The sequence below is a fragment of the Zalophus californianus genome, chromosome 6 (genome assembly GCF_009762305.2).
Source record: "Zalophus californianus isolate mZalCal1 chromosome 6, mZalCal1.pri.v2, whole genome shotgun sequence".
In the NCBI taxonomy this organism is placed as follows: domain Eukaryota; kingdom Metazoa; phylum Chordata; class Mammalia; order Carnivora; family Otariidae; genus Zalophus; species Zalophus californianus.
In genome coordinates this window covers 103,517,285-103,542,252 of record NC_045600.1, presented here as the reverse complement: position 1 = coordinate 103,542,252, position 24,968 = coordinate 103,517,285, and the positions used below count along the sequence as shown (strand labels likewise).

The 24,968-nt window shown below is 44.0% G+C and overlaps 1 protein-coding gene across 2 annotated transcripts in view; it reads right to left on the bottom strand.

Annotated features, from left to right (window-relative positions):
• Positions 1-21,665, bottom strand: part of RAB8B (RAB8B, member RAS oncogene family) — a 57,558-nt gene extending 35,893 nt beyond the window's left edge. Inside the window, exon 1 of one of the 2 annotated variants that reach the window (XM_035727979.1) lies at positions 21,448-21,665. In XM_035727979.1, the coding sequence (XP_035583872.1) occupies positions 21,448-21,571 (124 nt within the window). In that variant the 5' untranslated portion in view covers positions 21,572-21,665. The remainder of the gene's footprint in view (positions 1-21,447) is intronic. The other variant, XM_027570412.1, reaches the window with a different exon arrangement.
• Between the last annotated feature and the right edge of the window lie 3,303 nt (positions 21,666-24,968).

Sequence of the window (24,968 nt, the reverse complement as noted above, 5' to 3'; positions counted from 1 at the left end):
CTTGGATAGTTACGTTAGACAGACCTTTTACCTCCCAGGCTGTAATACTGGGAAAAAAATGACCAGTTTGAATTTTTAAGCACTGGAAATTTCTAAATTTGACAAAGTTGGTGCAGAAAAGGAAGCCACTTTTTATTTTGTTCTTAAGAGCAGATGTGACATAGAGATAAGAATAAGTGGAAAATGTAGAAAGTTACCTGGAAGACAAAATTTTAAGTTTTAATATTCACAAACAAAAGCAGTTGAGAAGCACTCATGTAAGAATTGCCCTTAGCCAGAGGAAGACTGTTTTATTTTTTTCATGTTTTTTTTTTTTTAGTGTCTGTATTACCATTTAAATTTACAACTTAAGCTTTTATCATTATTTTTAAAATGAAAGCTGTATCATCTAAAGTCATAAATGCACAGCCTACTGAATTTAAAAGAGGCACACATTACAGTTTTAAGCATAAACTGAGTGACTAAATGAACCAGAAATAATTTAGGCAGTACAGTGGCTTTTCTCGGCATTTGGCACTATTTGGAGGACCATGATTTACTAAACACCAAACTACTGATCTAAGTCATATTATGATTGCTCCCCTAGCCTAACCTCTGCCTCCCTTCCCACATGTCACCTCCCTACATAGCCACTTGTTTTGGGTAGTGAAGGAGTGCCTACATTTATCCTCATCAGATTTTATTTGAAGAAAGAAGTCAGAAAGCAATTATCTAGTATAACTTAGTTACAATTGCAGGTACCAGCTAGGAAGCAGAAAAATGAAAATTATTTTAATTTGTGCCTTAAAGGTTAAATGATCCCTAGTTTTGAACAGATATTAGTTATAACCTAGAGAGTTTCCTTGTGATTTCAAAGGGGAGAAAGGGAAAAGAAGGGAGGAATGGAGGCAGTAAGGGTGGGGAGGGAGGGACGGAGGAGAGAAAGAAGGCTTAGATACTAAAACATGCTTTAGGTTTCTGCCAGAGTCTTACAAAAACCTAACACAAACCTCATAGTTAACTACTGACAGTGGCATGTGCTTTTAATTATATTCTGAAAATGTGCAAGCAAGCAAGGCAAAATTATATCATGGTTCTCATTTACATTTATCATTCCCTCTCTACGGGAATATATAATCACATACAGACATCTGTGGATGATTACATGTGAAGATAAGCCTTTCAAGATCAAGTTTAAGAGTTCTAGTGTCTTTCTTCCTATTCATATACCAATCGGGAGGCAATTCACTAGAGCTGTTTTAGTGAATAGGGAAACGTGAGGAGGTCCAGAGGCTATCTCCCCACCATGTAGGAAAATTTTGTAATAATTTCCCTGATCCCCAACCCCCTCCTTCCCACAGTAAGGCTCAGAGATGACTTTTCTTTGCCCTATTTATAAGAATCACTTTGTACTTTACAACACTTCTCTTTGTAAGGATTCCCTACTTTTTTTCTTGAGTCAAAAGTAATGCCAAATCATCACAATATCTTGACTCTTCTGAGGCTCAATCAGAATTTCCCCTCCCCTAGTTGAAAGTGACATTTTCTAATATAAAAAAAATTTCCAAGCAAAATGGGGTTAGACTAGAATAAATATGAGTCACAGACAAACATGAACCGAAACAGAAAAGGTGCTGGTGAAATCCCTCCCTTAACAACTTTATCTCACAACCCGGAGGTTTAAAAATGACAAACATGGTGACCTATCCAACAGCAACCTGGGTATCACGTTTTTGTTGCTGTTTGGGTTTTGGGTTTTTTTTTGGTTTTTTTTGCTGTGAACTACTTCTGCATGCTCTGCTTGTTACACACCAAGGATGCTTTTATACCAACTCAGGCAGGACCGCAATGCATTGTGCTGGGAAGACAGGACTCCTAGTGATGCTGAACAATTAGGTAGGGTCATTTCACCTTCAGATAGGCTATATATGAGGAATACAGTCAGTCAATATGAGGCAATGCGAAGGAAAATTTGCTTGGCAAAAAATCCACCAAAACCATAACTGGATTTAATTAGAGGTTAATTTTGAACTCTACCACACTCACTTTTACTTTTAACAAGATATTTAGGGGCGCCTAAGGGATGCAGTCGGTTGAGCATCCAACTCTCGGTTTCAGCTCAGGTCATGATCTCGGGGTCATGGGACTGAGCCCCGCCTCAGCCTCCGTGCTCAGTGAAGAGTCTACTTGAGTTTCTCTCTCCCTCTACCCCTCCCTGTGTGCTCTCTCTCTCAAATAAATAATGTTTAAAAAAAAAAAGATATATTTAAAGGAAGTATTTGCCGGGGCGCCTGGGTGGCTCAGTCAGTTAAGCGACTGCCTTCAGCTCAGGTCATGATCCCAGGGTCCTGGGATCGAGTCCCGTATCGGGCTCCCTGCTCGGCAGGAAGCCTGCTTCTCCCTCTCCCAGTCCCTCTGCTTGTGTTCCCTTTCTCTCTCTCTCTGTCAATTAAATAAATAAAATCTTTAAAAATAAATAAATAAATAAAGGAAGTATTTGCCAAACACAGTACCAAGAAGTTTTGTAAAGAAAATTTCAAATTAAGGCTCTCCCTAAGGTCTTACACGTTCTTTTCTGTTCAAATGGCCAACATTGTTAAGATACAACAGGGTGAAATAAGCCTGTCAATCAGAGATACAGTGAGTGTATACAGGCTTGGAACAGAGCACAGTTAAAATATTCCAGTAAGTGAGACAATAATCTCCCAACCTCCCAACATGTAAAGGGGCAAGAGCTTCGCTGTAGTGTCAGGAGCATCTGTTCCTGAATTTCCCCACAATCTCAGCAATTTCTATACTTCTGATGTACAAAGGACATTGTATTATTTGTCTCCCTGCCAAAAAAGAAAAGGTGGGCTGGAGAAGCCAAAAGAGATTTTAAAAGCAAAACACTTAAGCCAACGGAAGCAGAGCTGATCACTCACTTCTACTTGGGCTTTTGCAGATAAGACACAAATCTCCGACAAGCCATAGAATCCTCCCCCAGCCCCTATTCCTGCTTTTATCCTTTGATACTGCAAGGGCTCCAGTGGGTCACCGCGCAGTAGTATCTTTTGGCAAAAGAACTTTCCTTAGGTTGAGTTAAGGCCTGGCCCTTCAGAGTTAATTAGAACCATACCACATAGTAGTGTTAGTGTGCTGCTAGAAAATGCCTGTGGTATGATGTTAAGCTTTCATTCTCCCCAAGAGACAATTCAATTTCTCATCTTTTCTTTACAGACCAGTTGCTCATAATAGAAGACCAGCCTACAGTTTAAAAAAAGAAGGCCAAGAACTGGCCCACTGGTCAGTGCCCACAGCTGTGGCTGCCACCCTCCCCCAGCCTTTCTTCAGTAGAAAAGGCAAGACCGAAGAGGCAGTGGCACACTCTTCCTTCTCCTGCCAAGGTCTTCAATGTCAAAAACCTGCCATTTTCTCCAAGTCCCAAATGATCTCCGTGCCTCAGTGGGAAATGGTGAGACACTGCTCCAGCACAGCAGGTCAAGAACCCAAAGGTAGAGGTGTGTTGCCCTGACGGTTGCCTCAAACATACACTAGGAGGCCTAGCTGCCGTACTACCGATTTCTCATCCAGGTGTGCTTTTGCATAATTCAAACTCAGTAACCAAAGATTTGGGGTGAGGGGAGTAGAAGTAGACAAAGTGGGAAGAAAGAACCTAATTCACTTTTAAAAAATTGTCTTAAAAGAAAAATGAAAGTGACAGACTTGTATATGGCTCAGAGACAGCTTACTCATAGACCTAGAGAAAGCCTCGTTATCTAGATCAGGCCAACGTTCTCGGGGTGCTGACAACTCTAGAGAAGGCCAGAGGCAAGGGTTTGTGGCCTATCACTTGCGGGAAAGAAAATTTTCAGGACCGACCCCCCCCCCCCCGCCCCCCGTCAAAATGAAATCAAAATCAACGTTCCCACAAAGATTTCACAGGTATCACGGATGTCAAATGTGTAATTTCTCAATGTAACCACGGCGACCACAGCAGACCTTAATCCAACGCTTGAGATAGCTACAGCCATAGTCTAAGATGATTTTGTCTTTAAAAGATAAATGGGCAGGGGCGCCCGGGTGTCTCAGTCAGTTGAGCACCCGATCTTGATCTCTGCTCAGGTCTTGATCTCAGGGTCGTGCGTTTAAGGCCCAGGTTGGTAAAGACAAATGGGCAGTTATTCTCAACATGTTTTAGTACGCAACTATAATTTTAACTTCAGAATCCTCAAAAAAAAAATCCTGAACTAAAACTTTTAAAAGACCCTTTCCCCCAAAGATGGGAGCTTTACCTGATCCCTTCATCACTATCATCCTAAGACTTCAGTTCCGTGACAATTTTTCTGAGCACCAATTATGTGCCAACTACGATGTCTAGCAATGCAAACACCACAGAGGAAAAACAAGCTTCTGTCCTAAATAAAGTTACCATGGCAGTGGGGAGATGGGGACGCAGAGAAGGAAGCCAGTTCTACTTGAACACAGGAAGAACATGGGAGATGTCATGCAAGAGTCCAAAGTACTACAGGGTACAGAGTACCTCTGAGGAAAGAGAAAGTATCTTCCAATGGGGGGAGGGCGGGGACAAGGCTCTGACATGGTGTCACATGAAAGGAACATCCTGGGGAGCATCAGGAAGGAAAGGTAGGAGGATGTCAATAGGCAGATACAAAGTGTGTTCATGAAACAACCCATTCAGGGTAGAGCAGTGATTCCTAGACGTTTTAACTTTGTGAATTGGTAAAATTTCAAGTAAAGGAAAAAATGATGGTGGTGGTAGGGGGAATGGAAGAAGTTGAAACAAGGAATATACTAAGCTAGGAACTGTTATCCCATAAAATTTGCTTGGGGAGAAAACTGAGCTAGAAATAGCCTTTTCTCCCTCAGAGAAACAAAATAGCAAGAATTTCATGGCAATTTATTTTTTATTTTGCCAATGACAGTGAGATAAATAATGACCATCTATTATCACCAGCATTTTACAAGTAAAAGAGCATTTGAATTCCAAAAATATAGGAAGCGCATCATCTCGGGAACTTAAAAATGGCATTCCTTCTCACAAAAGGGCAGACTAGGAACCTCACACTGGTCAGGTGAAAGCTTGGCCACAGCCTGCTGGGTACACCAATTTAGGAGGCCCTGGGTTTGAGTGTAGGACTCCTGTAAGAAACAGAAGGAAATACAAGCTGACGCCTCACTGTAGGGAGTATGGAAGGATAGACTGAGAAAGATGTATTCAACTAGGCAAAGTGAAAAATAAGACTTTTAAGAGGAGGGGCAAGGGATTAGTGTGATTAATACCTAGAGCTATGCTCTATGATGATATTTGATCAAAGTGTACAGGGTAGAATGGGGGGCAGGGGTATAGCCCAAGCGAGGCTGGAAGTGTCCAGGCTGCCCAGGGGCCACTGCCAAGTCCAGGTGAGAAGTGTAGAGGGCCTATATGAGGGCGGTAGAAGAAAGAATGGAAGGGAGCTGGCAACAACTTATATGCAGGATTTGAGTAAAAGGAAAGAACCAAAGATGACTTCCAGGTTTTGAGCCTAGATAAATGAAAACAAAACAAAACAAAGCTGACGGCTGTGTTAACAGATACAGGAAAATTCATGAAAGGGTACGCGGTAAGAGGACGAAATGAATTCATTTTGGGGGGAGGACATGCAGGGCAGGAGGTTGGGAAAGGCTGGGGGTATAACGAGATAGGAAGTTGGGGAGTCCTCCGTGGAAGGCTTGGAAGGGGGCAAGCCTACCTCCTTCATCACTTGGGGATTTTTTAAACTCTTTCTACACGCCAAGCACTGTACTAGGTGCTAGGGATAGACAAAGAACAACAGAGCTGGTACCTGCACTCACAGAGAGTCACTCTGGCAAGGAGACAGACCTTCATGCAGTAATCACGCAGACGAGCGTGATTACAAATTGTATTAAAGTGCCTAATGTCCAAAAGAGAAAAAAAGAAAAAATCGAGAGCAGACCCTTGGACAATGACTTCAACTAAAAGGCGAAATGAGGCTACCAATGGAAACAGAAGGCACAGTTAGAAGAGTACGAAGCAAACTGGAGCAGACAGTTCCTGGAAGCTGGTAGAAGAATGAGTTTCAAGGAGCAAGTAATAAACAGTGCCAGATGCTGCTGAGAGGCCAAAGGGGGCAAGCGCAGAGGAAGGGCCACCGGCCTTCTCGATGAGGAGGACAGGGTGACCCGGACGCAGTGTGAAGCCGGTGGAGCAGGATTTCAAGGGGTTAATGCCTGAGGACACAGACGTACAGGTGACAAGACTACTCTTTTAAGGGGTCAAACAACAAAGGAAAGGACAGGGACAGATGGGTGACTTGAGGAAGTCATGCATTTATGGGGTCTCCTTATTAGAATGGGGACAATTTCAACAGAGGAAGAGAAAGAAAAAAACCAGAGGACGTAAGAGAGAAGGCGACAACGGCAGGGGCTGGTCACAAGAGAGAGGGGAGGTATTCCAAGAAATCAACCACAGGTCAGAGCCGCCTCCTTGGAGAGAAAGGGAAAGGAAGTGAGGGAAGGCGACAGTGCCTAGAAATTAGAGATGGCAAGAAAGAAGGTCGAGGAAGCTCCTGTTAGTGGGTGGGGGGGTCTTTCCTGCAAACTACGGGAAGAGATGTGAGTAAGCCAACGACAGCTGGGACTTGAGGAGATGGCATCGGCCATCAGCTGGACATTCACTCAGCACACACTCCCTGGGGGCCTTCCATGTGCCAGAGAGTGTGCATACATGCCTGAGCATAAATGAAGTTAGCAGGCATGTGTTCTCCAGGTAAAAGGGAAACAGGTTGATTCTCTCGCTCTTGCATCTAGAAAAAGACTATAAGCAGTAACATGTGATAATTACACATCCTTTGAAGCTGATGTATGTGCTAATGGATGAGATGTCAGTATTGCAGGAGTCCAAGGTCCATTCCTCAGAAGGAAATGGATGGTGTTAGTTGACTTATTCCACAAACAAATACTGTGTGCCTGAGTATCAAATAAAGAAGCGCTGAAGAGGCAAGTCATGGTTCCTGTCCTCCAGAAGGTCACAATCAGAAGTGATGATCTGAATGCTTCTGCTCTTTCCACCATTTTGGCACATTTCATTGCTTGGAGCATTAGCTGAACCCACCATCACACTCTTTATGCTTTATTAGAAGCTAAGACTCTGGCCATCTGAAGATAGTTAACAAGATACGCTTCTGGATGCAACGTAACGTTACGGAATGGATTGGACCAGAGCTCCATAGCATGGTTTTTTAGTGCCATTAAGCCTCAAAATGAACTTTCTCTCTTTTGTTTTTTTAAGGATTTTCTTTTTAAGTAATCTTTGTACCCAATGAGGGGCTCAAACTTACAACCCCAAGATCAAGAGTCACATGAGCTCCAATGACTGAGCCAGCCAGGCGCCCCCAAAATGAACTTTCTTAAAACCACTGCAGCTTTTAAAATTACAAATCATGTGCACATAACCCTGCACGTGTTCTTTCAACTAGAGTCACAAGAAAATCTATACTCCTTACTTTGGCCCTCGGAGGCCCTTCATGACGTGGCCCCCGCCACCTCTTTACCAAGCCTTATATGTATATTTTTAATGTTTAAAAACACTTTTAAGCTAGCAACGAGCATCTCACCTCACCTTCCTGGTCCAAAGCGAGCAGTGTAAAAAAACCAAACCCAATTTCAGCTTTATGCCTACCATGTCCATGTAATCATTCGTTAAGTACTAAATATCACAAGGGGGGAAAATAGTGCTTCACACTCATACTGACACATTTATTCCCCTAATTCTCTTGATGAGACAGTTGAATGATTAATAGCATGTATCGATACTATAAAAACGTGATTAATGACTTTTTTGAGATTAAAGCATCATCATCTTGATTATTTGGTAAAGAAAAGCCTATCAACTAACTTTCAAGTTGGGTAATTTACTCCATTAAAATCAGCTACGGTGTTTCAAGATTTAATGTATTGTTCAAATTCATGTATGCAAACAAACCCATTAAAATTCAGGAGACTTCACTCAGAAACTCACTGCACTTAAAATTCAGGGCCCTAACAGAGGACAGTGAGCTGGAATATTTAAATTGAAACATTTGTCCCTCCTAGACAGGGTACTATGCACTGTTTTTTGTTTTTGTTTTTGTTCTCACCCAAAGGAAGAATTCAAGATGCCCTGGGAGTCGGCAGTAGCCAGAAGGCTGCAGAGAATTTACTCCTTACATTACACTGAAATGCTGTCCCTGAGGTCAAGGGCTGCTCTTGGACACCTTCTTAAAGCCAGCCAAGGCCAGGGACAATCCCCTTCACTCTGAGAAGGAGGTTAAAGACAAATATTTCTTTCTTTCTTTTTTTTAAATTTTATTATGTTATGTTAATCACCATACAATACATCATTAGTTTTTGATGTGATCCACAATCCATTGTTTTCATATAACACCCAGTGCTCCATGCAGTACATGCCCTCCTTAATACCCATCACCGGGCTAACCAATCCCCCCCTCTCCTCTCCCCTCTAGAACCCTGTTTGTTTCTCAGAGTCCAAAGGACAAATATTTCTAATTCTGGCTTTGTAAAATGCATGTGGGCCACAACTTTCAGAATGAGTTTTCTAGAAAACTGAAGGACACCCCAGTAAGTAAAGCAGAATGTTCCCATTCATAATTTTTATGGAACTCACTCTAACAAGTGCTTCTTAAATTACCTGGAAAAAACAAAACCCCTCACCAATTACTGAGGCTGGCCACATGCCGGACCCTGTGCTAAATGCTTTGGTACAGTACCATCATTAAAGCACCTCACAGCAGTCCTCTGCACAAGAGGACAACCGATACCAAGGAGGTCAAAAGACTTGGTGCTATCACCCAGCTGCTCAGGACACCTGGCACCACACTGCCTCCTTAAAGATATCTTTTTTTTTTTTTTTTTTAGTATTTCTGAGTCACTGGTGGTGTAGAAAGGCACAGGGGTTAAAAGCAGACTCTGGAACGAGACTGAGTGGATTCAGATCTAGGTTGTTTCAGTACTTACCAGCTGTGTACCGTTGAGAAGTTGTTCAACCATTGTGTGACCCCATTACCTCTTTTGGAAAATGGGAATAATAAAAGAATGCACCTACGAGATTGTTTGGAGAATGACATGGATCAATCCATGAAAAATGTTAAGCCATGTAAAATGCCCAGAACTGTACCTAGTATATAGTAGGTACTCAATAAATGTTGGCTCTTATTAAAAGCAAGTGCTCTAACAAGGAAGCCCCGAGGGATTGCCAAGGTCCTTCCTCACAGCTGTCTGGACCTACCCTCAGTGAACTGGGGCTGAGTTCACTCACACACATGCCTTTTGTGTGTGTGTCCCATGTGCCGAAGAGAATATGCACAAGATGATGCATTTCATTCTCAAAATAAAATGAAACCCAAATCCTGAAATGGAGTTACTATCCTTCCTTCATCAATAAAGAAAATGCTTAAATCATTTGCCCAAGGCTCTCAAACAGGACTTTAACTTGAGTTTGTCTCAGCAGCCCAAGTTCTTTTATCTACACCATGTTATTTTGTGTTCCTAAGTCTACTTTTCCATTTTGTCAGTGAATCCTTTGGTTATCACTCAGGATCAGAGTTTTGGAAGGGTCTTTAGAGTGTATCACACACGACACTCCCTTTTTGCTTCTGAAGAAATGGAAGCCCCAGGAAGTTACTACAAAGCTGCCAACAGTCCTATGACGAGTGTCCCTGCTGCAGTGGCACACCGCCACTTTTTCCTCTTGGACGCTGGTGGCCTGCCTCTCGGAGGCGCTCAGCTCTGCTCCTAATCTTCTAGGGGCTCAGAGAAACAAATGGCCACGGTAAAAATGCAGAATGCGAAAGCTAAATGAGAGACCCAGGGGCTCCCCTAGCAGGCGACTCCATGAGTTTTAGCAGATGGGACTTTTTTTTTTTAATCAAGTTTAGCTCCCCGGGGCCTTTCTGCTTTTTGGCTTACCGCGGCATTCTGGAAACTCGGGGTTTGCAAACCAATCAGGTGTTAATCTAGTCTACAATGTCCCCGCGATTCTGAGGAAAACTGCCAACCAGGGCTTTACAAACAAAACCCAGAGTAGAGACGATTTCACCCTGGAAGAAAAAAAGACAGGACAGGACAGGCTAGCACAAAGTTTACACCTCGTTTGTCAAAGGAAAGAAGCTGACGATTAAAGCAGCTACGCCTAGCACGTTATGGTCTAAGGCCAACAACATACAAGCGTAATAACCAACGGTCCCCTGCGGAGACGCAGTGCTGCGATGCTGTCATGATTCGTTCCCTTTCCACAAGAGAGCTGGATCCGTAATTAAACTCTGTCCCTCCCTGCCCCCATTCTGCTGTGCACGTATCTGACTGCTTCCTAAGGGACCACGTTGGAGGCCAGCAGACAAGCGCAACCCACAAGTCCGCGGACCTCCCGGGGCCAACAGGCAAGGCGATGCGTGTTGGCGTTAGCTGCACAGGAGCTTGTCTGCGGAGAGGCTGATTTCACCTTTCCGTGCAACACACTTCTCAAATCACTTTACACAGCTGTGACAGACCACTGAAAGGACTGCTACTACAGGCTCAGTGCCAATACAGTCAGTCCCACGGGAAACTCTGGGACCCGATCTGGGAGGAGCAGGTTGGTGTAGAGAGAGTGTGGTCGTGGCCCCTCTGAGACTTACTTGATTGATCAAGTCAATTACTCTCTCAGAACCTTAGCTTCCAGAGCAGGGAGATAGTAAGCTCTATCCACAGATGCCGTTACTGAGGAGTTTAAGTAGAGATGTAAGTGAAGGCACGTTGTGAACATAAGGGTCCCAGTGAGAGATAAGAGGCAACTGATACTGTCTGCTCATCTAACTGCATACAAAGTCCAGACCCTTGAGCAGGTTTAAAAGTCCATCACAACCTGCCCTCTAATTACCTTCAACTTCACCTCCCACCTCACTTGAGGCTTCAGCCGAACAGGATGTCTTTGAGCTCCTCCAGAGGGCTGTGCCGTCTGGTGCACCTGCGGCGGGAGCCCTTCCTCCCCGCACTCTCCCATTCTACCCAACTAAGTCCTCCTCCAGGTTCTGATCTTAGCTTAAACGCCATTTCCTCCTAGAAACTTTCCTCTACCTCTCCTCCACGTTTTCACAGCCTCTTCTATTTACCGCTTTGGAGCCCTCTTCATCATTGTGTTGAATTGCCCGGATACTTGTTACTCTTTCCCCTCTCAAAATTTTGCGGACGAAAGCATGCTGCTGAATGAGTGAATTTAGTGAAAATAAAAATGCCTTACTGTCTTACATTAGTAAGTGACTAACAAAATCTCCGCAGTTCCCACCCTAAACTTTATAAGCAACCTCACCCCACTGGCAGCCTCCCCTTGTAACCGATAAGAAAGCAAAGATCACGAGAAGAAGGTACAAGGTTTGACCACAAGTTAATGGTTAATCAAGGGCAGAGATGTGCTTGGACCCTGTATCTCCTGGTTCAATCCCTGAATTTTCTCCTACAAAATGTTGGCTTATGTCCAGATTTTACGCTATGCCACTGGTGTCTTTTCATAGCAAGAGAACTGAAGGCAGATGAGGTGTAAGAGAAAAGAGACTTGAAATTGGTCCAAAACCTGATGCTCAAGGCCTGGCTCTGTGGGACCTGGCCATCTCCATGCCTCCAGGCCTCGGGCCCCTCATCTGTCAAATGGAAGTTTAGCACCAGCAAACCTAAGCAGCAAAAAAGTTTCTTGGCTTTTTAGACTGTTTTTCACCTACCTCACCATGTTTTATGTAAAGAAAATGAGATAATTGGAAAATACTTTATACATCTCTTCTCAAAGAAATATTTTTCCAGCTTTTCACATGGTTAATTTTTTGGTGACGTTTAGCTTTATTATTCAAACCAAAGCATTTTTTAGAGGGGAGGAGGGGCAGAGGGAGAGGGCAAGAGAGAATCTTAAGCAGGCTCCACGCCCAGGGCGGAGCCGGAGATGGGGCTCCATCTCAGGACCCTTTGATCTCGACCTGAGCCGAAACCAAGAGTTGGACACTTAACTGACTGAGCCACCCAGGCGCCCCGAACCAAAGCATTTTTTAAGGACAGGATTCAAATTCATTAAGCAATCTCTTTAGGACTACAAAAAGTTTAACCAATTTACAAGATCAACACAGGTTTGGCTGGAATTAACTAGTGCTACTATTTCTTCCTTCTGTCTTCATGTCATCAAGACACCAGTGTTCACCTGCAAAAAGAACCCCTGCCCATAGTCATTAACTGAAGAAAAAAAGGACAAACCCTTTCTTCTTTACAGACACTACTTGATTTCATAGACTCACAGAATGCTGCAGCCAGAAGAGACTTAGGAAAACCATCGAAGCCTGTATCTGCCTTTCACAATGAGAAACCAGGCCCAGGCTAACTCCTTGGGAGGGGCATAAGCAGGACGGATTGCAAACACACACCAGTTGTTTTTCAGAGTATTACATATTTTGCAACAATAGATGATTTGAACAAAAAATGTGGTAAATCATATACTGAGATCACAACACAAATTTAAAATGTAATGGTATTTGTCAAAGTTGAAGGCCGAAGGGCCAAGATAGAGACACACCTGATATTATGTATGCATGTTTTAAAATTTGATTATAATGGAATTATCTGGAAGTGAAAGAGATTATCTTGCTTGTCCCACCAATTTTCCATGCTTCTGTAAGACTAGAAATTTTCAAAACAATAGTAAGTAGACAAAAGGGGAAATGCACTCACTGAAATTATTTGTTTGTGGACAACAACCTAATCTGTCACCGTCCGTTACTGGCTGTGACTGAGACAAGCACCAATTTTTTACTAACTAGTTCTAAACAATACAAGACAGCAATGAAGTCAAAAGTCACTATTAATCCTCACACCCTTTTATAATTATCTCTTTCCTTAAAGATTTTTAAATAATCTCTACACCCAATGTGGGGCTTGAACTTACAACCCCGAGATCAAGAGTCACACGCTTCTCCGACTGAGCCAGCCAGGTGCCCCAGTCTTCACACTTACATGCAGAAGTTTCTAACTCCTTCCCAGTAGTTCCTCCAACTACCAACAAAAGCAAAAAGAAGGAGTAGTCAAAGAAATGGACAGGGGCAGAGGGCAGAATGTTGTTTTCATTCTTTTCCTCTTCCCAATCCAACCCCTATCCCCAAACCCTGCTAAGAGCGAGGTGTTAGTGGAGCCTGAACTGAGACAGTGGTCTGAATCCTTCCAAAACGGAAAGAGTTAACTCTCAGTAAGAAATTGTTTTCCATGCCATCTCAAGATTTTATTCAGAGACCTTTAGAAAAGAAAAAGTAAAAAATTCCTTGTTGAAAACCATAAACAGTTACCCCATCCAAATTCAGAGGCAACAAACAAATTACAGTAGGGTTAGTCACTGACCGCTCACAATGCAAACCCTTCTATTTACTTTTTGTGATGGAGCTTGTGTACTTGTGTGTGTGAGATTAGAATATCTTGTAATACCTATTCCAGATAAATTTTGCATAGGGCCATAAGAAACAAACTCTTACAATTCAACTCTTAAATAGATCACCCTATACTTCATGTCAAAACGTGAGTGTGTATTTTAGAGAGTGTTCCTCCACTTCATATATCAGGAAAACATCTATAAGTCATTAAAATAATCACTGCCAAGTTCTTTGCCAAAATATGCAAAATCACAGTGGGCTGTGGGGAAGTCCCACCAGTCCCAGCTCCGCCCCAGAAAGTTACGCACCACGACACACCGCTTGACCGCTTCGTGGCTGGTTTTCACCGTGATGAGGTGGGATTCCATCCGTAAGCCGGCTTTTGCAAACAAAGTGCTTGGAAGTCCTGCAATGCTGTCACCAGGCTGCAACTAGCACTGTCCTAGCCCCTCTCTCAGGGAGAGCAAGCCTAAATTTGATCAACGTGAGGACATAGAGAGCTTTAGCGTGTGTTCCTCGGGAACCAAGGATTAACATTCTGGGCTCTGAGGAAGATGAGAGCTTGGAAAATGTCCGAAGGTTCAGCAACAGGTAAATCCCAAAGCGCCCAGTCACACTGATGCAGAATGCTACAGGTAAGGCAGTGAGAAAATAGGTATTTCATCACAGCCAAGTGACAGGTCTGCTGCAGAGAAGAGCTTCCCACTGCCCCTTACCACTTTATGTGGCTTCCCAAAGGAAGTCCTGGGTAATTTAAAAAAAAAAAAAAAAAAAAAAGGCAGACATTTCTTCCTCTAAAGACAATCAGGTACCTACTTCCTTGAAGGTTCTTATTAATTCAACTTAAAATAAGAAAAATCCCCCGAGGGACGCCTGGGTGGCTCAGTCATTAAGCGTCTGCCTTCGGCTCAGGTCATGATCCCGGGGTCCTGGGATCGAGCCCCGCGTTGGGCTCCCTGCTCGGCAGGAAGCCTTCTCCATCTCCCACTCCCCCTGCTTGTGTTCCTGCTCTCGCTGTGTCTCTCTCTGTCAAATAAATAAAATCTTAAAAAAAAAGAAAAAAAGAAAAATCCCCCGACACAAAATGAGCAGAGGAAAAGGATACATCTCCAGATACAACATATCCAATTATCATTCCCAGATACTATTTTTAATACTGAAGTTGAGTCCTAAGATGATGGACAGCAAACTTACTCACTTGCAAGAAGAGATGGCAAATGTGTAGGGCCAAGCCACGCACCCTCTCCCTCCACCGGCGCGGCGGAGGTCAGGGGTCCATCACAGCTCCCGGCCTCGCGGAGCTCAGCAGGCTACACCAGGTAGCTAAGAGGGGGGCGGGGGCGCGCCACCGGTCCCGCCCCTGCCCAGATTTGTGCTGAAGTCTGGTTCAGCCCAGCTTTGTGCTGAAGTCTGGTTCAGCCCAGCTTTGCATATTTCTCAACATACACTGCCCAAATACAGAAATGGGTCTTCAGAGAAAGCCACTCCGTGACAGTAAAACCCTTCATTTAAGCCATAAAGTGGTCATTTTTTTTCTACCTTCTGTAATTTTACAAAGTTCCTAGGAACAGAAAACCTAACTGTAAACATTCGTTTTACTCTAGACCCTATGCCATTCCAGTGACATACGCAAGAAGTTCTATACAATAAGTGTTTATATTCATCTCTTTAAAAACAGAATTTGGCTTTATTCAACCCAAATGCGCAGCCCGGTTCCAATCCACTCACTACCCTGTCACTCAAACAAGCACTGGGCAGAATACAGACACAAACAGAGCTCCATCTGCTAATTAAAACTGGGCATGAAACTGTTAACAGGCATCTGTTGCATTGTTTGAAGCTAATGGGCAGAGACAAAGCTGAAATGGCTCTTCTAAAGCAAACCCAGTGATTTCATTCATTTTCTATTTAGTATTTATGTCAGTGGGGGATTGGAAGCCGGGTGTTAAACAGCTTATTACGGAGACTAAAATTTAAGTGATATCTCACCTAGTCTAAAACATCCCTTTAAAACCAACAGAAAGATATATAACATTTTATGCTGAGGAAAATACCATTCTTGTTTTAAGAATTCCAATTAAGCACTTCTGATCATTATCTCAGACATAATCTAATTACAACACCATGAAAGAGAATAATAACCAAAATTCAAGCAATGCTTTATAGCTCATATAGGGCTTTCACAATGCATCCACCAAGCCATTCATGCATCCAGCTGATGAGTCACTTAACACGGGCCTTGGAAATTTAAAAGGTGAATAAGGCTTGATTCCTGCCCTAGGGAATTCACAGCAACCCTGAAACGTTGGTATAATATTATTAGACTCTATTATAGATGAAGGAACTAAGGCCCTAGAAGGACAAGTGACTCACCAAGGCCAGAAAGCTAGGAATGGCAGATGCCAGGACGTGAACTGACTGCAGACCCCACTGCTCCTCTTAATTCACCATGCTCTTTCCCTAACACCAGATGTGAAACAGTCCACTTCATCGGCTACTTCCATTTCAGAAGTTCCCCATGATGTTAGGCTCCACAGTATTACTCACCACCTGAAATCCACTTCTCCATCCCCCCTCCAAGCTTCTCCTCATCCTGTATGAAATCTCTTTCCTGCAGAACCCTCCAATTTCTAATAATACACACAAGCGAGTTGGTCCCCAGAAAGGCTCTGTGTGCAGGCAGGCAGGCCTCAACTAGACCCAGCCTCAGGCCGTGCCAGAGCCCCCCCCACCCCCCACCCCCCGCCGCCCCGGGTCAGTCTTCCGCTTCTGGTTCCATGGTTCTTTTCAGATCCAGTTATGGGATCATGCAAAAATCAACTGCTACATTTTTCCTGGTCTTCAAAAGCTAGACTTATTTCCCTCGAAGACAATATCCAAACCTATTTCACTCTAGCTTTCTCAGTGGGTGCAAACAATCTTGGCACTCCTGCCCAACCTCCTCCCTGATTTGCTTCCAGGCAGAACAACTGGCAAAACTCTTTTTTGTAAAGTACGCTTAGTCTTAAAACATATCCATAGTGTATCCAAGACTCAGTTTCCCCACACCCACTCTTTATTTACTGAAGGGCTTTTCCCATTCCCTAGAACACTAACTGAGGAGGTTAAGTTTAACCCTTTATTATCAAGCTTTAAGCTCCACTTTTGCTGAAACCATATTGCTAGGAACGCTATCGCTTAGATGGAAAATCTACTGACGGCTTCGAGAGAACACAATGACATTAAAATGAGGCTTTATGTACAAAATGTTCAATTTGAAGTTGCATGTTCCTTGCGTATTTCTGTTTGAGAGGCTGAAACCAAGGAAAACAACTACGAAAATTAAAATCCACTTGCTCTACGTATCTGGATGATGCTCAGCCAAATGCTGATGACAGCTTGGATAAAAATGTAAATATGACAAAGTTTGTTTTTCAGTCAATAAGTCTTGGTAACAGCCTTGAATTGCTACCAACCAAAACCAGGTTTTAATTTTAGGCTGGGGTCGACAAACTTTTTCTATAAAGGAACAGTTAGTAAATATTTTTATAAGCTTTGTAGATCACATATGGTCTCTGTTGTATATTCTTCTTTGTTTTATATTTTAATAACCCTTTAGAAATGTTAACTAGTCTTCCAAAGGCACAAAAACTGCAGGCCACATTTGGCCCAGGGCCAGACTTTGGCAACCCCTGATTTTAGGAAAAGTGAATCCGAGCAAAAAATGCAGCGTTACAGAATAAAATATCTAGAAGTGCTCTGATGAGACCAGGCTGCAATAATTAACCAGCATACTGCTATTAACATGATTTCATTAGCTATTTTGCACGTGGAAGGAATTTTAATGACAGGATGCACTTTGATCTCTCAACCCGTAACTAGGGACACAAAAGAAAGGGCAAAGGACGGCTATCATATGCAGAGTTATCCCAGGAGAAATTCCTCCCAGCAAAGCATAAAGGCAAAATCTAATTCCTCCCTGGAAAAGGTGGCGACCTGGATTTATGGGGCCCGATCAGACTGACGAGAAATAGCTGCAGCTCAACTGTGAGACGTCACACACACTTGAATTGGGGGCTTCACGAGAAGTTCTGCTACAACCCGCTGTGGGATCTGTGTCAACTTAACCTTAGTTTTCCTACATACAAAATTGGGGCAGAGGTAGAAAGTATAATCTCCAATTCTTTCTGCTATCAAACTATGACTAGACTCAATACTGAAACCACTCAGGAAATACCCCACCAGGAAGAGCGGGGAGGGCAGGGGAGAGAGCAAAGGAAGAGGCTCACGTTGTCCAGTTAGGGCTAGGTTTTCTCTTTCTGTTCTGGCAGCACCTTGCTCAGTACAGGCCATTCCAAGGTGTCAGTATGGCCTCATATCAATAGTCAACTGGACCCACATCCCACATGAAATATAATGCATAGCTGACTGTATTACTGTTTCCTAGTTGTCTTAACATCACATCTTACAGACATTTAAAACATTAATTATGGTTATGTAGGAGGTTTGGGGGAGCTCATCGAAAAACTTTTTTTCAGGGGCACCTGGGTGGCTCAGTCGGTTGAGCTCCTGCCTTCAGCTCAGGTCATGGTCCCAGGGTCCTGGGATCAAGCCCCGCATCGGGCTCCCTGCTCTGCTGGGAGCCTGCTTCTCCCTCTTCCTCTGCCCCTCCCACCACCCCCCACGCCCACCCCACTGGTGCTCTCTCTCTCTGCTGTCTCTCTCTCTCTCAAAGAAATAAAGAAATAAATCTTTAAAAAAAAATTAAGAAAGAGAAAAATTTTTTTCAGTTCTCAAACCTCTGAATTGAAAGGCTGGTTGGTCCTAGGCACTGGGCCTATAATTTCAAATGGATACATCATCCCTACTCAATAGTTAACAAATATTATCTGACTGATACACTTTAAGATTCCCAATGGGTTCAGGTGAAAGATAACACACCCTCCACCACCCCCAAGAGCAGAAAGGAAACGTGGGGAGATGGGATCTCGGAGAAGGTAGCAGAACCTTAGAGAAGTGAGAAGAAAGTACTCATGAGACAGCCATATCTGTGATCCAAATGACTGTCTCCTTCCTTTCATGATGGCCGAATCACTACCAAATAGGATCTAAAGATGGCAGATGCCTTTTTTTAAAAATGACTTGAACTTTGACAAAGCAGTATTAAGACTAAACATGTATCTGCACGGGAAGAAACAAGCACACATGCATATCTAACAATCTCACACACACAAACGTCAGGTATTAAGAAATGGCTTTTTCCTGTGATGCTGACCTTATCAGGTTTAGTCAGCAAGGCTGTGGCAGACCCTGTCAAAACCCAGTCAGAAAAGCCCAGGAACTTATACACTTAGGTACCTCAAAAAATAATTATGTCTGCGAGGACACGGACCACCAACTCTTACCTCAACAACTTCAGATCACCAGCGGATGGGGGAGAGGGTTGTGGGGAGTGGGTATTGCTGCTAGAGATGGGGACACTCCAAGCCTACGACTGCGGTTAGTGAACATGTGGAACTTTTTTTCACTAGAATGGTGTTAATATTCAGCTTCTTTTCCCAGCTTAATTTCAAAAGCAAAGCATTAGGTTTCAGGTAAAAAAATTTTTCTGCTGTTTGAAGGCAGTGTGATACGGCTTCCTGTTGGGTTCTGTGGCTAAATAAGAGGCATGGATTTCCCCTCCTCCATGTCAACTGAAGACACAGCTCAGAGCCTCTTTTAACCACATCCACCCCACAGAAAATACAAAGACCAAGATCACATTTGAGACTCATCCCAATGAATGTCTACCTTATGCTCCACACAGTTTCAGAACACTGGTTTTCCTGCCTTCATAGCTGCAATCCTTCATGGAACCAATTTCAATTAAAAAAAAAAAAATCCATACAAGAAAAGATTCTAAGCCATGAGCATGAAAAGTAATTTTTAAAAGCTACTATCACAAAAGGAAGCAGATACCCATACAGGAAATGTGGGACAAAAATTAAGGCAAAAAAAAAAAAAAGGAAACTAATAAAGCTATTTCAAATGAGCGAAAGTCAGCTAAGGAGCTTAACAGAAACTACAGCAGCGAGACTCACTCACTTGACACAGGAGAATGCTTCTGGGAGGGTCACACGAAGAATGGACAAAAGGCTACCCACTCAACTTGTTAGAAATTGTCCTTTACCATCTGGACTGCACCATGCATTCAACAATGTAAAAGGTTTATTCGGAGTTTTGAAATTAGTACCAGCATCCAAAACTAACGTCCTTTAGTTGCTGTGACAGCTCCCACCAAATCTCTTAGGAATATACTTGAGACATGACATTTAAAATCTGCTTCCTCAGAAAAGAAAAAGTCCCACTCAAGAATGACTGCCAAGAACTTGCAACTCAAACTTCCCTAAACCCAGACATCATAACACCAGGGAGGTTTCAGAGCACTCAATCCATCTGAAAGAGGCCAGAACAAACAAACATAGACTTCCCTAGTTCTCAATTTTAAGAGCGCTCTATACCTAAATATTCTTTTTTTTTAATGGTAAATTATCCTTAAAACACACAATTTTCAAATACAATTGTTACCATAGCACCACAACAATCCCAGAAATTCACGGTGAAATATGCTATAAGAACCATGTGAAAGGTGCTTAAGTGAGCTACTATTAGAAACCACAAACATCACCCAGACAACGAAAAGCTAAGATTCTTCAGGTACTTAATTAACTGCAGCTATTTAACAAAGGAGATGATGTTAAGGTCACTCGTGCAGGCAGCTTAAAACCAGCTTTGATTTGCTCTTCAGTTTATGCTAAATTACAGATCTCCTTACCTGAACACAAAGTCTGCCAGGACAAAAGTAGAAAGGACAGCTCCCCGCCAAGATCAGGAAAAACGATTAATCAATTCAAAGTAATTGGGGGGTACACTGTAGTGATTCATTTAGCAAGTAATAATTAAAACCAAGGCAAAACGCATAGGGAGGCAGGCAAAATGTTAAGATCAATTCCTCCACTGAGAAGTTATTAAACATTCAAGCCCAAGAATTTACAAAGTTGAGAAGTGATGCTTCTCAGGAGATGGTAGTAAAGGAGTGAACCATATTTTCCTGACCACACCACTCCCCAAAGTCACCAATTCTCTTAACACCAGTTAAGGCTCACAGAACAATTTAATACTCTCTGGACATTATTCCACCATTCGTCACGTTTTGCTCTTTCTCCTGCACTTGAGCCAAAGGAAAGGGAGAGAGAAAATGGTAACCAGGGTTCCCAGTTACTGGAGAAAGTCCTGTGCCCCATGCTTTCTTCCACTTCCTCTTCGGTTCCCATTTTCTCTGTCTTCCCTGCTCAGCCTCTGGAGTGTATATTCTGCTTCCCTTTTTCCTTTCTCTCTCACACCCAGCTTTCCTTTACTTTCTCCAGCACCTGTCCTGGCTCCGACCTCTGATCCCCTGAACTCTTCTCTCCATCCTGCAATTTTTGTTCTGCCCCTCCCATGACAAGAGATACAGACCTCTTGCGGCCAGTGCCCCCCATCCCTCACCTCCCGATCACTCATTCCTCTGAATTCCCTTCCGATTGTTGGGCTCTCACCCCTCTCGTCCCTTGTGTCCTCTGTTCTTTTACTTCACGTCCCTCCCATTCCCCCAAAGCTTCGTTTCCCCTTCGCATTTCCTTCCTCTTTCCTGTCTTTTAATCCATTTCACACCCACTATCCCCTTCTCTTTCTCCATGAGATTTCGTGTCTCCCGCCCCCCACTTTGTCCCGCTAAGACCTTACCCTGTCACCCTCCCAACCCTCTCATTTCCCCCAATACCCCTAGTCCTTGTTGCTCTGGTTCCCCTTCCCCTTCCTTTGCCCCCAAGTTCCCTCTTCACCCCGCCCCCAGACTCACGTCCCCGCCCGCCCCTCTCCCTCACTCCTTCACCCTCTCCTACTGCCCTCGCCGCCCTGCTGTCCCCGGGGTCCCCTCTCTGGGGCTCCCAAGCCCTCCTCCAGCCCGCTCCCCGGCCCGCCTGCACCCGCCCCCCGTATCGCCCTCACTCCCCGTCCCCGGCCGCGGCCCCTCCCTCACCGATGGTGGAGATGAAGGTGGTGTTGAAGGCGTCCTCGGAGAATCGGAACAGGAGGCAAGTCTTGCCCACCCCCGAGTCGCCGATCAGCAGCAGCTTGAAGAGATAATCGTACGTCTTCGCCATCTTCTCGCTCCGGCCCTCTGACCCGGGAGCGAGAGAAGCGGCGGAGAGAGGCGGGGAGGGGGCCGCGGGCGAGGGGGCGTGTCCGCCTAGCCACCGCCGCTCGCCCCGCCCTGCGACCCGCCCCTTCCCTTGGAGAAGGCCTGCGCGCCCCGCCCCGCGCGGCCAATCCGCGGGGGCTTCGTCATCACCGCCCGCGTCCCAGGGTTAGATGGGACTTGTAGTTCCTTGGAGGAGCCTCGGGCGTGCCCGGCGCCGGCTGTCCGAGCAGCCCCAGGGGATAAAAGAAGATCCGCTGCTTGCTGGGTGAGCGGGTGGATTAGACGTTTCCACCCCTGCTGGGAAGGAAGGCTCGATTTCGAACTCTGCGCGTCGTGCCGCGGGAACTCAACTTCAAGGTTTCTTTGTGTGTGGGCGCCTTTCAAATCCAGACCTCGGAATCTGAGTGCCACGACTCCCGCATCTCTTCCGCCGGGACCCGGAGCAGAGAGATGCCTTTCTTCACGCTGCTGTGGCGCAGCCAGTGGATTATCTGCAGGGTGCGTTATCTGGCTTCTCCTGCAGTTCCTGCCCAGCACCACCTCTGTGCCCCCTCCCGCAGCCCCTCAGTTACAGATCTCGAAAAGAATGATTGCCGTTCTAACTTAAACCCCAGTCATGTTCTCTTCACGCCACACAGACCAGAGCCAAATACGATTGGTATTTTAGAGGATCTGCTATGCAGACCACTCCCCTCCCCCTGCAAGACGATCGATAAAAAAATCTGGGAATTGAAAATATTAAGGCTTGTGCTACATACAGGTCTGTGTCCTATAAAGTGGCAAGCATTATGTGAGGCAGGAACTATGACCGTGGGAATCTAGAGAATAAGATTTGGATTTTGTGTTGGCTGAGCGGCTTAACGGCTCCGTCTCGGCGCACCAGTTTTCTCATCTGTAAAATGGGTATAAAACAAGCTGTTTCGTAGGGTTGTAGAGAAAATTAAATGAGATAATATGGAAGCACTTTGAAATCCATAGGCATTGTAGAAATGTTAGTGGTGATGGTTACCTTCTTAAGCCCTCTGGAGGCTCTCAACGGATGACAAATGAACGGGGGGAGCAACATTCTGTTATACTCACTCTACTCCTTTACTTACTGGTTTAAACTATTCTTTGTTTTGTGGATATAGTGTTCAGGCCTCTTCATTTGCTAGTGCCAGAAACCCAACCAGATCAAGTTCTCCTGGAAGGGAGATTTCCTGGCTCAAGTAAAGCCTAAGGGCAAGGAATGGCTGCGCAAGTCTAGGACCAGAAGCTCTACCCAGTCAGGGCTCTCTCATCTCTTCTCCCTTCTCAGTTTTAATTTCTAATATGCCAAATACCGATTGATAAGACCAACATGAACAAAAGCTCTTCAGAGTCCTCAATAATTTTTAAGAGGATTTTTTTTAAAGGGGTCCTGAAGTAAAAATATTTGAGAACCACTGGCCTAGGCATTTACCTTAGATCTAAGGAAATACCTCCTGGAAGATTAGAGGAGGTTATTAAGCGAGCCGGTGGACTCAACCATTAGTGGAATAAGGAAAAAACTTGGGACAGTTAGTTAAACAAGACAGGCTTTTCTAAAACACATCTTGAGTGCCTTGTGACCTCATGTAGGGTGCCAGTGATATTCCATTCTTGGTCTTGTTGTGGCAGAAGATTCAGTTGGTCTTAGTATTGGCCTTCACCTTCTGTGTGGAAAGAAGATGAAATGTGTCATTGACTCACACTTATTGATAATACAGTACCCAGAAAGTTGCTGCTAATCTAATGTCTAATTCCTGGAGCTCACTAGATGGGAACAAAGCTCCTAAGGATGTCAGTGTCAGTTTCTGTCCCCTCAAGAGAAGGGCCCTGCCCTCTGCCTCCTTGCCCCAGCCAATTCTTGGACAAGCCTGTGAATTTGGCCTCAACCGGGGCTGAACAACCATGAACAGCTCAGTTCTATACCTTCGCCTTCATTCTGGAAAAGAGGGGGGAAAAATCTTCCAAGACCAGTGAAAGCTTTCTTTTATAAAATGTGTACTGATTAAAATAAATTTCAGCCCCACTATCTGCATGTAACTGTTGGCATTCGTTTTTCTGTATGAGTAAGAACACACTGATGTGGTATAGAGCTTAAGTTCAGAAAGAAGTTAGAGTTAGGAATTTTAAAGTCCCTAAATTTCCTTAGGGGAATTTTGTTAATTGATGGGAATTAAAACAAAACAAAACAAAACTGTGTCTTATTTTCACTTCCCTGGTTTTTCTCTACCACCAAGTGTATATAATATTGGGACTTTCTAGGTGGTAAATCTGTGCATCACTGTTGAACCACTTAAGAATTTTGATATGTGGACACTATTTCAAGAAGAATCCAAATTTTTCCCTTTATGCATTATTAATTTTTATATTTGTACAACAGTGTTCTTAGAGATCAGATTTGGTGGTAGTAGCAGTACCATTAAATCAAGGTACTTTGCTCAAAGGACTGGACAATAAGTATATTTGTAGAGCTGAGGGTACCACATGGAACAGGTTGCTGGTTGCCACCTTCCTTTCTTTCTCCAAGTGGCATTGGTGGACCCCCTTTCTAAAAATCCATGCTACTGCGCTCTGAGGAAAACACATCAGTATTTTTTGCTACTTGCCCAAACCCATCTTTGAAATGCTACATCACTGCAGAGCACGAGGAAGAACAGAACATTCTATCTGATTCCGTAAATGTTTATTGAAGCCTTTGGTAAGGTTAACGTGGACATAGCAGCTTGACTTACAGAAATCTAGATATTCCAGGACTTGACCCTCTGTGGTTTCTGGCAGGCGAGCACTCTTTCTTCCTGCTTTTGGGAAAGGCTGTGAATCATGGTACTTTACTCCTCCAGCCAAAGCGATGGACATAGGACCAGGCTGCGTCAATCTGAGTTCTTCCCTGTGACTCTTCTAATGGGGAGCGGTAACGATGCTGAAAGGAGGTCTGAATGCTGGGAGGTCTGTGTGAGCTTCAGGCTGGTTTTGATCAGAGCTTTAGTTCGTTTGCCTGTATTCTCTTTCCCTGCCCTCCTCTGCATGTTTACTTTGTCCTCGAGCTGGCTTTCCTTTGCCATGTTGCACAATTCCAAGGGCATTATTCGCTTCTTACAGTTTATTAATTTGGGGATCAAAGACATCCCCCCAAGAATCTACACATACTCTTGAGAGTCTGTATGTTCTCTAGGCAAATTTTCAAATTAATTCAAGCGTTCTCCAACTGTATAAAATTGCTCTATAAAACGCGCATGTAAGAAAAGTTACCTTTCTTAACTGCTTACATGAAATTAAATTTGGCTGAGACCCCTACTTGTCAAGGGCTGGCAAAACTGGTATGTATCATTACTGGGGCTTTTCTTCCTCGTAAC